Here is a 14131-nt window from a genome sequence, read left to right on the forward strand (position 1 = left end):
ATATATGATGATGATGATTTCCTCTCGTAGTTGGCAATTAAGTTGGGCTTATTGAAAAAAATTCAATTATTAGAATAATAAGTGAGGTGTCAGCAAATTGACAAAGATATATTTTCCTTTTGGTAAATTTAGGACACAAAGTGGTTTGAAAATGAGCGGCCAACTCTTACAACTTGCGTAAAGTGGGAGGGATTGCTCGAAGGAAAAAAGTTAAAACGAAGATCGTAATTTTTGTTTTTTACAATTTTTGTAGAGTATACTATTATGACACTACACACACGTAACTATTACTTTTATTTTTGTAGTTTTAAATATAAAATCTAAAATTATAAAAAGGGACTAAAAACGACATTCGATGTATCTCACCTAAACGGGAAATTCAAAAAAACTTACAAAGATACAATAATGTGCTTGGATTACCATGTTTTATAAATGTCTGAAGACGTGTAAGACTTGCATATATATTGTTTTTGTTGTGGTTTGTTTTAAGTTTCTAATGATACTAAAATTTTATATCAGGTTGGATTTGGAGAGCGGATCTTCAAATTTTCGTAGTCGAATAGATCGGGTCGGTGCTCTGGGTTCTGCATAAACAAGAGGAAGGTTAGGGGCACCAGAAAGTTTTTTGACGTGATTGCTTCGATGCTTAATTCAGTCCGAAGAACATACTTAAGAGTGAAATATAGTAATGCGAAGTGAGCAAGATAATGTGAATGAATAAAATCGTAGACAAGATTTAGTATTTATAGAGGCATGAGGGGTTAGTTACCTCATACGAGTATAATTCTTGTTAAGATAGAATTCTACTCGAGATAAGAAACATCATGTGGCAGGACTCAACGACCACAACAACTAGGACTCTTGATATCAGCTAGGACTTTTACATTATCTCAACGAGATTTGATCGAATCTCGTATTTATCGGAGTTTCTCATTGTTTCTCATTTATCGACGAAGATATTTCCATATTCTCTAATTGCGTTAGAGCTCCGACTCCTCGGCCACATTAGTGGGCTCAGACCTCTAGTAAATAATGCTGAAGAGATCGACCCTATTGGAGATTCACATCTTCAGACATATGGGTTCAGACTTCTGGGCTCGGTAGCTGGGCCCTTGATCCCCAATGAGGCTTGGTTCTTATTGGGCTAGAGCCAATTGTAGAATTGACTTGGATCCATCCAGACGTAGCAATTTTAGGGGCATCAATTGTACCTTCCTCTTTTAGTCTAAAGAAGAATGAAGTTTAGAATGAAAAGTCTGGTCGGATCCCGATCCCTTCTTGCTCAAGCACTTTATTTGTTGTGTGCTTGTTGAATCTTATGTGGCACTTTGGGCGGTCTAGATGTGGATCCGAATCGTTCATGAACGAACGACCGAGATTCTCCGACAGCCCGGTTCTCGAGGCTTCTCTACAGCTATCCGACAAGATCTGGGCCATAGATTACATCATGATTGGACGGTTGAGGCGAAACCATTCTGGTTATAAATACGAGTTTCTACCTTCCCTTTCCGAGCCATTAGCCTGCAAAATTTTCAAGAGCTTTCCCAACCAGAATTTCGTATGCCCGACCACTTACCATCCGACCCCTTTAAGTAAGTTTAATCGTTTCAATTAAGTCAAAGCTAAAATGCCTTTTCCTTTTGAATCTGCCATACAAGAATTGATAGACTCTCTAGATGACCTTTTGTCTCAAGTAAGTGAACTCGGACCTCCATAGTCGAGCGTGGTTCTTCTGCATCCGAGCCTGGACCCCTCAAACCTTTAGAGGCAAATAGAGAGGAGAGTGAGGGGGAGAGTCCCGAAACCTGCTCCCCTGAGACCCGAGCGGAAAATTCAAAACGACCGAAAGGGAAGCTGGACTCCCATAAGGGTTGGCACAACAGGTACTTTTTTAAGTCTACCAATCCATGACGCTGTGATATGGACTGGGTCATGAACTTCACCCTCCCAAAAAAATTAACCGAGCCGACCATGATTTCACAAAAAATTTAGCGACCATGAGTGTTAGTGTTTTAACATTGAGAGTATGGTGGAGGATGACTTGCTCTGTAAATACAAGTTTTGCAACAAAAAATTGGGGCTAAAAGAGGATAAAGTAGGGTCCTCCGACCTTTTTATTTTTATTTTCTCATTTCTTTTCCAAACTCTTACCCTTATTTGTTTTATATGTAGATGACTATATGATAAAAGCGGCAATGAAGGCGGAAATGGTCAAGATGAAGAGGAACAGGGTCGAGCCCTCTACTGGTGATGTTGCGGGTGAGCTCACCCCCCAACCTTCCAAGAAAATGCCCTCCAAGAAGAAGGAGGGGTCGGGCTCAGGCCCACAGTTTCTGAGTTAGAAGGATCCCGAGCTATCCGCCCCTTCCAAGGGTAAAGGAAAAATGAGTGAGACTTCTTCATCGCCCGAGCTTGAGATTCTGGAACGGGCTAGCCACCCCCGCATCTCAGATATTTCCTTTTTGGCCAAACCCGACGGGCCCGTGGCTTTGGGTTTGGTCCAGAATTTAGTCTCGTCCATGGACATGTGGATCCTCCAATCAGCCCCGGATTCAAGAGTCCATGGCCCTCGGGCTAATGCAGGTAACCCTTTATCTTCTATTACTGTTTATGTCATGCTCCTCTGTTATCTTCTAACACTAACTTGTATCTCCTTTCATCAAACCATTGCTTTGGCCGAGGAATACACACTCCGATACCAAAAATCTCGAACCAAAACCCGTGCCAATGCTAAAAGCATGGATGATATCTTGGCTCGGCACAGGGAGCTGACCCAGCGGATGTGAGACCTCAAGTCGGCATATGATGACGAGTTTCATACCCTCCGGTGCAAGCTAGAAAGTGCTCAAAACAACTTCAAGAAGGCTGAGCTTAGGATTTAATGCTTGATGGATGAGGCCCTCATGGGCTCGGAAAATGAGTTCATTCAATCCTCGGATTTTAAGAGAGTCTGGGCCGGAGGCGCCATGGTCTACTTTGAAGAGGGGTTCAAGGGTTGCTTGGTCCAATTCTGGGCTAATGGCTAAACTGAGGCAGGGCACCCGACCTCATTTCTGGATTCAGAGAAGGCCCTTGATGATATGCCTGAAGATGGAGAAATGTCCGGGCAACAAGACCAAGATGGGTACCAGGATGCATCTGACCCCAACTTCCCGAGCCCCTTAGTTTAATTCTTTCTTTTCTTGTATGTCGTGCTTGACGCTCTTTGCGTTGTAATTACAACTTCGGGATTATGAAAATTTTTATTTTCACAATTTACATTCATAGCTTGTTAATCAACTTGTAATAGCAGAGCCAGACAACTATCCGACCCCTTAAAATTTGAGAACAAGATTAGTTAAGTAATAAACTTGAAACTCGAAAATGATAGTTATCCACGTACATGTTGCCTGAAAACAAAATTTGGCTGAGTAATTTTGCCAAGCCCGAGATCGGCATGATATATGGATGTCCCATTCGTGGGTTTATACAATGTCGTGGACTTTGTTTTTATGAATGTTACACTCGTGGTCTTATATAGTATCGAGTTGATCAGGATTTGGCCAATGACATATTCATGGACTTTGATTTTTATGAATGCCACATTCATGGACTTAAATAATTCCAAGCTGATGGTCGGACTTCGATGAATGCCACCTTCGTGGACTTTGCTTTTGAGATCGGCACATCGAAGTTCTCTTTTTTCAAACATTGAGAAAGGCTCAGAGATTTGGATGGGATGACAAAACTAAACAAGCCTTCCAGGACCTAAAAAATCATCTGGTCGGGCTGTCCATCTCGGTGAAGTTCGGGCTAGGAGAAAAGTTGTGGATCTACTTATCTGCCACCGAGAAAGCTGTCAGCTCGGTCCTTATCCTAGAAAAAAAAAAAGTAGATCAGAAGCCCGTGTATTACATAAGCCACGCTCTCAGAGTACCGAAACTAAGATATATCGAGCTTGAAAATGTAGCTTTAGCTTTGGTCATAACTATGAGTAAGTTGAGACAGCTTTCTGTCTCATCCTATTATGTCCTCACAAATAGTCTGTTGGGAAAAATAATGACCAACTCAGACATCTTTTGGAGATTGATAAAATAGACGATAGAGCTCGGGGAATATATATTGCATACCAACCAAGGACTGCAATCAAGGCTCAAACTCTATCAGACTTCTTGACCGAGATGAATCAACTCAGACAGGAAAAGTATAGAGAATATTTGTGAATGACGCTGTCAGCAAGGAGGGAAACGGGGTTGGGGTTGTTCTGGTTTCTCCAAGATGAAAAAATAGAAGTTGCCGTCAGATTGAATTTCTGGACTTCAAATAATGAGGTCGGGTATGAATCCGTTGTGGTCGAAATGAAAGCATCTCGTGAAGCGAGAGCCACCCGGATCATCATCTACTCAGATTCACAATTAGTTACTCGAGAGCCACCCTTGAATCGAGGATCATTTCGGGGCTCAATGCTTAAGTGTTTGACCAGGAAGGAAGCCAAGTGTGTATTAAGAGAAATTCATGAGGGTTTTGCACGGATCATCTCGGGACCATAACACTAACTCGGAAAGCATTATTAGCTGAGTTTTAGCGGCCTACTATGATTAAAACTTTTAATTTAATTTTTTGTTATTGATATAGAGAAATATTTTGATACAAGAACTATTTATTAAATAAAAATTGATATATAAACTTTTCCTATTGACTTAATTGGTGTGTCGTGACCAAAACTTCAATCAATTATCGATAAAATCTGAGTGAAAAAATATAAAGTTTTAAAGATGATAATATTTAATTTAGCTTTTCTTATTATACACTTACATATTTAGTTAAATTAAATAGGACAACGATACCATTATTCAATAACATACATCAAAATCTAATCTAAATAATATAAAAAGATAACAAGTATCATCAATAAATATCCATTATAAAAATGCCATTTAGTGCACGAACCGACGCAAAAGTGAATAAATAAAATCGTTAGAGAATATTAATGTTAATATTTAAAAAAATTGGGGATATTTATATTTCTAATCCTAATATTTTGAAATAATATGCATCACACCCATAAGTACATTAACACACCCAGTAAAATAACAATTATTATCCAAATATTAATAAACATTTCCAAGATTTACAATATCAAATTATTTTATATTTCTAATTTGAATAAATATTATTTTATGTAATAAATTCAGGCTTGAAATTAAAAGAATCATAAAGAAACTATGATAAGAATATAAATTTTTTCAAAAAAAAAATACGCATAAAGTAAGTACAATGGGAAAAGGTGAAAGCAATAATCAAATGTTCTTTGTTGGGCTGATTGTGAATCAAAAAAGTATCAGAGAATCGTGGATGAGTGCTCGTTTCAAGCAACTCATAAAAACGATCATCCTCATTATATGCATATATAGCATGTTTATGTAAGTTATAAAATTATAAATATTACATATTTTTGGCAATATATTTTACGTTTTGAGATAAGGATCAAGCCCAATTAGCACAAAGCCCAACTCTTGACAAACCCATTTCAGCTAGCCCATAAAGTTGCAAGATGAATCGAGAGAACCTAGTGGATAGATTTTATCCCTTGTGGAGGAATATTAGTTTGTTAGTCTTCTTGGAACAAATTACTGGTCAGTTAGCAATTAGCCATAGGAGTGTATAAATAAGGGAAATCTTTGTTTGTTTTTGAATCATCAGAAATACCAGTGATTGTTATCATAATGCAATCCATTTCCATTTTTATCATGGTCTTTATTTTCTAACTTGGTATCAGAGCAATGGCGGAAGCCTTTTCACCTCCAACAAACACCAATGGTGGCTCACCCCTTTTGATTGTGAATCCTGCCAACCAAATCAATTCCGTCAAGCTCAGTGACGATAATTTTCTTTCATGGAATCTTCAGGTTTTGGCTGGGATCCGTGGATTGGGTCTTGATCTTTTTATTCTTGATAACCCACCCGTCCCTTCCCAAATTATTCCAGACGACACAGGAGCTGAAATTCTCAATCCCAATTTTCTGTCCTGGTGTCGTCAAGATCAGCTGCTGTTCTCCTTTCTCTTGGCCTCTACGACTGAAGGAGTCCAGGGGCAAATGATTGGGTGTCTTACTTCTAGCCAGCTTTGGTCTCGGGTTTCACGTTTGTTTGCTTCTCGTTCCAAAGCTAAGGTAATGCAATATAAATTGCAACTCCAGACATTAAAGAAAGGTAATCTCTCTATGAAGGATTATTTGGGAAAAATGAAGAATCTCATTGACACTCTTGCCGCTTGTGGTCATCTCCTTTCTGAAGATGATCAGATTCTGCATGTGCTTGGAGGCATTGGGCTTGAGTATAATTCTGTTGTTGTTCACGTTACTTCTAGAGTTGATTCTCTTCATCTATCTGATGTTGCTGCTCTATTATTAGCACATGAAGCAAGGATTGATTCTTATACTACTCATGTTGAGTCGTCATCTCCTTCTGTGCAAGCCACTACATTCCGGCCATCGTCAAAGTCTTATTCTCGCCACCCAAACTCCGGTTCTTCTTTTCTAGGACTTGGTCGTGGACACAATTTTCGTGGCGGTCGTCGTGGTTGGAACAATAATTCTGGACGTCCGGTATGTCAAATATGCGGTGTTCCTAGTCATATTGCTGAGAAATGTTACTATCGTTTTGATACAGATTTTGTTCCCCTTCAACGCTCACCTGGCAACTCTTCTTCTACGACACCACGTTCGTTTAGTTCTTCATCACAATCCCCTGTTGCTGCTGTTGCTTGTTCACAAACTGATCCACCTATGAAAGAATGGTGGTATCCTGATCCAGGGGCTTCTCATCATGTTACATCTGATTTAGGCAATCTATCTCTTGCCTCAGATTATTCTGGTACTGGTAAAGTTCATATCGGCAATGGAGAAGGTTTGTCTATCTCTCATGTAGGACACTCGAATTTTCGTTCCTTTTCTCGGTCCTTCAATTTGCGAAACCTTTTACATGTTCATCAGATAACTAAAAATTCATTAGCGTCGGCAAGTTTGCTTCGGATAATCATGTGTTCTTCGAATTTCATTCTAACTTTTGTCTTGTGAAGGATCTAGTAACTCGAGCAGTGCTTCTTCGAGGAATAGAACAAATAATCTGTTGTCGAATCCATTACCTTAATCAAAACTTGTAACTATTGGTAAAAAAAATATTTTTAAATCAATATGGATTATTCATTCCGTTTTCATGACAAATTTACTATGCCCGACTTTTGCGAATCGATAGCCACACTAACCTAATACACACCCCCTATATCTAATATCTTTTCTCCACCAACCTCCCAAGGTCTCAAATTAGGAGCAGCAAAACAATACAGAACATAATCGGAAAAGAATAAGCATAATCGGTAGAGGTATCAGTAGTTACCGTCAAACTTAAATGCGAAAAATTATAGAGGATTACATGCTAAAGGCCTTGAAGAGTATAACTTCAATCAGATTTTGATTTCATAGCTTCAGCTATCCTTTTCTGACGTTCCTTTAGTCGTCGTTTGGCAATCTGTTTCTTTACAGAGCCAATCTGAACAGAGGAGGACCCCGTATCAGCGATATATGATTGAAATTCTCAAATGTAAAAAAAACAGAAAACACGTCTGCAAATGATCCTATCTAGCTTAAAGATTGAAAATTGCGGATATCTTAATGAAAAGAAAACTGTAAGCATTAAAGATGCTGATTTTCACGCAACAAATCCAGAACGAAACAAACACTGAGCGACTGTCTTACCTCCATCGCATCATGGATTTTTCTCAACTTGCGCGACATTAACAGCTTTGACATATTGGCTTCATCCGCAGCAATTTGATTAATATCAGGCGCAATTTCTCCTTCCGCATCATTCTTGCCTTCAACTTCATTGGGGACGACAACAGAATACTGAACACCTTGAAGTTCTAGTTTCAGTTCATTATGATACTGTTTCTCCAGAATTGCCATCTGGATCCAGAAATTATCGAGTCAAATATTTTTCGTTGCTGCAACTGATAATTTGGCGATGAAAGGCTAATTCATACAGAGAGGAATAACAGATCATATTATGTACAACACTACAACCAAAATAAACCACTTGCATACATGGAAGGGTAGGAAGGGAAGAAAATGTGCACACTTTGGTCAAGATGCATGCAGACAATATCTTATCTATTCAAATTTTGTGGACTATTAAACTCATATAATGACCTCTTCGTTCGTGTATGTTCGCCTAGTAAAATACTTGACCAAAGAAAGAAGCCAGAATTTCAGAGAACCAAATGGATCACACTCTAATAAAAATACCCCTTCTCAAAACCATGATGCTATTACCTTCTGTTTTATCTCAGCAGCTTCAATAGCTTGTGCCCGATCAATGATACCCAGCAAACTCTGAGGGTCATCCAAATCTTTCCCAGAACCAGGCAAAGGTAGCACTTCTTTTCTCTCAGCAGCCTTCAGCCGTTGAATAGCTTCTGCATATTCAGGAACATGACCTTCTGCTTCATTGTCAACAAATGGAGACAAATGTGGAGGAGGTACACTGTAAATATTCAAAAATCACACATGCAAAACATTAACAACATCACAGTGAAAGAGGCTAACCAAGTGTATTCAATAAACTGCAAAATCGAAACAAAAGAATGCCCCATAAGGTGATACAAAATGGTTGATTCAATAAACTAGTGCAAGCTAGTAACTTTTTTACACAAACTTTCACTGAACTGGGGCAGTAAAACCATAAAAAAAATTCAACAAGAATCTCCAACCATGACAGTCCAGCCATGACAGTAAAAGTGGACCAAGGCCAATCCTGAAGGCACCTTTTTAGCATTTTCATGAATTATTCTACACCAAGATCAGGCACATAAATTATCAGCCAGCATAATGGCACAAGCTGTAGATCATGCTATAAATAAGGAATTAAAGGCATAGGAGCATAGAACAGAGTAAGAAGAAGATACCATTATGAGTCCATCAGACGTAAATGTATGTAGATACATATAATAGACACAGGCCCCAACAAGTTGATAATTATAGAAGGTGTACTGCAATTCTACAATGACATGCCACTAAAAAATGGAACTTAAAGCCCTGGAAGAATCTTTCTGTTCCTGGTCCTTTTATCCTTCGTTTATCGAGGGTGTGGCACATGGGGGCCACATAATTTAATAGAGATAAAGCCATGGGAGAGCAACCATATATTACCGGCACAAACGATTTAACAATATCGATTCGAAGAGTTTTTAGAAAGAACTACTATGAAGAAGTAAATAGGGAACAAAATTAAAACAGCAAAATGAATTGTTACTGGACCTACCATCCCACCATGTATTTCTCAGTTGGCAATAATATGCGTGCATTTACAGAGTCATAAACCCACTGTGGCTGGATATAATCTCTGGATAGGAACTTGTGATCCTGTGTTGGCCTATCCACAACCTGCTCGTAGATGCAACTATGAATCAAGACATAATTTAAGAAGCTCTCAATAGCTACAGGTAAATTAGAAACACAAGCAATCCAAAATAGCCGCCAAAATGCTAAAAAATACCAACGTATCGAGTAGACACCACAAAAAAATAAGACAATATTCCTGAACTCTGAACTTTCACACTACTTCCATGAAATCAAATGTAAATTATGTTTCAGTTATCATTATAGTGTCTCTAATTTCTTGTGGGTAGAGTGCCAAAAGCTTACTCTTATCATAAAATCCAACCAACCTCTCATTAAATTCGCACAAGGGTTGAGAAACAAAAAAAAGTACCCTCAAATCGGACTGCATATCTGTAAATGGCCCAGGAAACTCATAGATTCCAAAAACAACTTGCTATTCATTTTAAACTCTTAACTGCCACTTGCCCCCAAATCCACAAACTTAAGCCCCTTAACTTTTTCTCATCTCGGTTGTTCCTATATATAGATTGGAGATACAGAAGAGAGGACGAAAAAAGATAATTAAATGATGATTTTGGTTTTTTAGAGAATACATGAACGTTGTGCCTAAGAAAAACACCTTTACATACACGGCATGCACATAAACAGCGAATATGGATCTAGAACACAAAACCGACAAGGTTTATTCCGGCTTGTGGTGCATGAGTTGTCTTAAAGGCAGAAGAATTGGTGGACCTGATGAGTAATGCTCTGGTCAGACTCCTCAAGTGGAGCTCCTTCGCCTTCCCAAGAAACTGTGCCACCAAACGCAGGGATTATAAGTAGCAATGACTCTCTAGGAACCTGTACAATCATAGTCAAATCACTAAAGGTGTTATATAAAAGAGAGCAAATCAGGGAGAAAATCCATAGATTATACATTACCAGGAGGTCCAGGACAGGGGCATTCGACAGAAAGGGAATACAACAAAAGATAGAATGACAATGGAGATAATTCACCATTGACATCAATGAATATTAAATAACAGCAGAAGGCACGAATTAAATATACAGCGGCAGCGATATAAGACAGGATGGAACATCATCTTCACAAATTATCTACGAGACTCTGAAGGAATCACAGCCCATATCACTAATGCATACACAATACCGTTGATTGATATGCATTTGTGAGAAGAGGATCATTGTGGATCCAGAGCCATATGGTAATTAAAGTATTCAGAGTGGATTGTCTTGCATTTTATTTGCCAACTTTTACTCATGGCTCGTCATTAACAGAAAATACAAATGACAGTTCCGTATCACAATATTTCCACAAGTAAAATATTAAGTTTGGCCCTAACAAAGAATTAACATCTCAGCTCATGAATGAATTTCATGTTCTTGAAGAGATTTTCAAGTATAACATCTCACCTCACGACTCAAGAAGAATTTCCTGTTCTTGAAGAGATTTTTACATTCCCTTGTTTCAGAATCCTCTTCATCCTCCTTTGCAGCATCTTCAACAAGGTTCATCAAAGCACCTGGTTCATTAGAAGGAAGTTGTTGTTGAAGTTGGGCAAGTCGAACTTCAGACTCATCAAGTTTTGTCCCCTTCTGCTGGATCTCGGTTTGCTCAGATGCAGATGAAACTATAGCTGAAGTCTTCTTTGAGGAACCATGAGCATTGGCATCAAAGAATCTTGACAGGGCATAAATATCTGCATCAAATCTAACAGAATCAATAACAGTATCAATCAAATTGCAGCACTTCAAAACTTTAATGTTTATATTATTTTCTTACAATTCAGATAATAATTGATAAATCATACCAGCAGCAAGAGCTTCCAGCCTAGGATCAAGGATGGGAGGATATTTTAAGTTTATTGAGCTATAGAGTTTATAGTTAACAAACGCGAGGAGTGTCTGCAGCCAAATAATACCAATGATCAACATTAGGTATATTGAAAACACCCAGAGACTACTAGAACAAAATAATAAGTTTTAAATCCATTGACAGTGAACTTTAGGAAAAAAAACAAGGAATTAAAAAATTTATGAAACATAAAAAGCTTTTGGATGCGATCATTAGAGGAAAAATATAATCGAAAATTATTTCAATAAAATAATGACAAACACAAAAAAGCTTAGTGTCCAAAATCACAATAAATTCAGCAGGTTTTCACTCATTCGAGCCTTTATTAGGTTATTTTTGGCTGTGATCAGATATCCTAACAACAAATTTAGGTCCAGCTTCCCACAACAAAAGTCTTCACTTAGAGTAGACAGTCTAGCTTTTACCCTAGAAATAAGTTAAATAACCATGAACAATAAGCTTGCTTTGGGTGGTATTCATGCCACCTCAATTGAGTGAATAAAATGCCACCTCAACTGAGTGAATAAAAACAGCATTCATAATCATGGGTAAGACTTACAAAAATACCTCATAAAATTCCAAAAAAGTAAGCAAGACTCTGTAATCAACTTCAGGGAGTACTTGTTGCAATGCATGAGGAGTTAACCATGTAATTTTTTGCCCTTCAACCTCGGCCTATTAAGATTAAAGGAAAAAAGCTATGTTAAGGAAGCCCACCGCATTACCTGCAACAAAATACTGAAAGATTATCATCTATTGTATCTAATGTACCTGGTAATATATGCCTTTCACAGAAATGAACGTCTTCCTCAATCTGTGGGTGCGAGAAATGTACGCCTGCCACTCATGACTCAACCTGCCCACAGAAAGGATCAGCATTCACACAAACAAGATCACTTTTCTGTTTTGCATATCAATGAAATCAATAACCATTTTAACAATGAAGATCACCGACCTTCTGCAATTATGGACACGGTCAACCGGAATCTTTTCTCCATCTACCGCCCTATCCACAGCTGGCAATGCAGCAAACAGGTGTACCATACTAAGACAATCATCAAGATCCCTCAGAGCATCAACGAATTTGGGATACCTAAGTGCCAAGACCAAAAAACAATGAACTATTAGCAATAATCAATACCGTACCCTAAAAATCAAAACTTGTCAAATTCACCTCTCTTTAATAAGCATATCAAGAGTGTAAGTAGGTTTCCTTGTCAAAAGCCGTTCAGCGAGATCTCTGTTCTTCTTTGACATGGCTTTCTTCACCTTCTTCTCATACGCTCGCATCTCTCTCAATTTCTCCAGCAATGGTTCATGTTTGAGAAACATAATATCTTTCATGTGATAATAAGAATGATGGTTTCCCTTCAACTTCTTCTTGGGTTCCCGAGGAAAAACACCTTTTAGGATGCATAATTTCCTGGAGAATGGCCTAAATTAAATTCTCCATATAGATATAAAAAACTTGTAATTTTTATAGTAGAAAAAGAATGCACATCACAAAATAGAGATAAAAATGCCTTGGAACACCTTTCGAGTGCGTGGTTTCATAAGTATAGAACAAACCAGATAGAGATATAAACCAAAATATTTGCATATAATTAACAACTTTTCATTGCAGCAAAATTAACCCCATTGTTAAGACAGGGATGGAAAACACTTGAGGAAGTCTAAAAAATTATAGGAAAATAAAAAAATAAAAAAAAAAAAAGACCTGCAGAAGCTAAACTTGATATATACACAGAAAACAACAAAGTTATCATTATCATCACTGAAAATGCTTGACTTCTAATTGTAAAGATAAAGAAATTGCAAATTAAACTCAAAACAGAAACCAAAATCAAGGAATTCTAATTGCAAGAAATTAATGAATATTACTGTAAAACAAATCAAGAAAAAAAATGACACCTCTGAAGTCTGAAGAGTCATAATGTCCTGAATTATATATTAATATTACCACAACTGACTACAAAGACATGCATAAAAGCATCACAAAATTTTCATTGCAGAAAAATAGAGCACGGCTTTGAGAAAACAAATAAAAATAATCACTGAAAGGCAAGAATCAGAAAGAATTTTAAAAAAAAACATCCATAAACATCGTAGCCATAATTTGAGAACACTATTTAGTCTCGTCAACTTCTGCCAAGTATGCAGGATTCAGCTAGATAATTTCCCAAAGCCATCAGAATTTTGAACCCTCGAGTATAGTAAAAAAAACAAATGTTAGGCTCTGAAACTTCTCGAATTATGAAATAAACTTACAAATTGAACTCGAAACAATATTCAAACGAAGTCAATAACCTGAAAACTGGAAGGCTGACTTGAAGATACATGCCATTTCGGTTCAGAACAAATATCATTGCAAATCAAAATCACTATCCGGAAGCATGATCTAAAATTATTTTGCCTTATATTTAATAAATTCGAGCAAAATTAAATTTAATCTATCAATCTGATGCACGTTTTCATCCTCATGAGTTACCACCAGCTCATGGCTAGGCGGAAGCGGTTCCCTCGAGAAAGGGGCTTGGCCGCCCCTTGTTTGTACGTAGCTAGGCTTGCTGCCTCACTACTCCAAGTATATGATTTTATTATTTCACGCAATTCATCCTGAAACATGCCATTTTGGTTCAAAATGCCAAAGAAACAGAAAGATTCAACAACCTGAAAACTCGAAGGCTGACTTGAAGGTACTTAATCGCCTGAGATCTCGTCACATATTTGGCGGCGTTTCCTTCCTTCTTCTTGCCCTTAAGAATAACAAAGAATAGAGAACATTAGTCCGATTATGGAGTGTGCGAGAGAAGGAGGTGGTGGTAAGAAGAGAACATACGGCGGGCCTGTAGTGCTTCGGCATATCGGCACACGGCAGAGTAGCGGTAAAAAGCGG

The 14131-nt window shown here is 37.9% G+C and overlaps 1 protein-coding gene across 2 annotated transcripts; it reads right to left on the reverse strand.

Annotated features, from left to right (window-relative positions):
- Positions 1-7190: 7190 nt before the first annotated feature.
- Positions 7191-14125, reverse strand: LOC140957365 (pescadillo homolog). 2 transcript variants are annotated; one of them, XM_073414590.1, is made up of 13 exons: positions 14075-14125; positions 13906-13991; positions 12410-12658; positions 12191-12328; positions 12007-12091; positions 11803-11910; positions 11192-11285; positions 10794-11080; positions 10116-10223; positions 9301-9422; positions 8313-8523; positions 7737-7946; positions 7194-7530 (listed from the first exon to the last, which is right to left on the reverse strand). In XM_073414590.1, the coding sequence occupies exons 1-13, from the start codon at positions 14096-14098 to the stop codon at positions 7441-7443; spliced, it is 1812 nt and encodes a 603-aa protein (XP_073270691.1). In that variant the 5' UTR covers positions 14099-14125; the 3' UTR covers positions 7194-7440. The 2 variants fall into 2 exon arrangements, with proteins under 2 accessions (XP_073270692.1, XP_073270691.1); XM_073414591.1 differs by lacking the exons at positions 13906-13991; positions 14075-14125 and adding an exon at positions 13543-13624 and having other exon boundaries at positions 7191-7530.
- Positions 14126-14131: the final 6 nt, after the last annotated feature.

The sequence above is a fragment of the Primulina huaijiensis genome, chromosome 14 (genome assembly GCF_012295235.1).
Source record: "Primulina huaijiensis isolate GDHJ02 chromosome 14, ASM1229523v2, whole genome shotgun sequence".
Lineage (NCBI taxonomy): Eukaryota > Viridiplantae > Streptophyta > Magnoliopsida > Lamiales > Gesneriaceae > Primulina > Primulina huaijiensis.

Coding starts and splice junctions, on each gene's coding strand:
- LOC140957365 (XM_073414590.1), bottom strand. CDS start 14,098: ATGCCGAAGCACTACAGGCCCGCC. Junction 11,286..11,802: donor CTTTTTTGGAATTTTATGAG/GTATTTTTGTAA, acceptor ATTTGGCTGCAG/ACACTCCTCGCGTTTGTTAA. Junction 7,947..8,312: donor CTGCTGAGATAAAACAGAAG/GTAATAGCATCA, acceptor TTCTGGATCCAG/ATGGCAATTCTGGAGAAACA.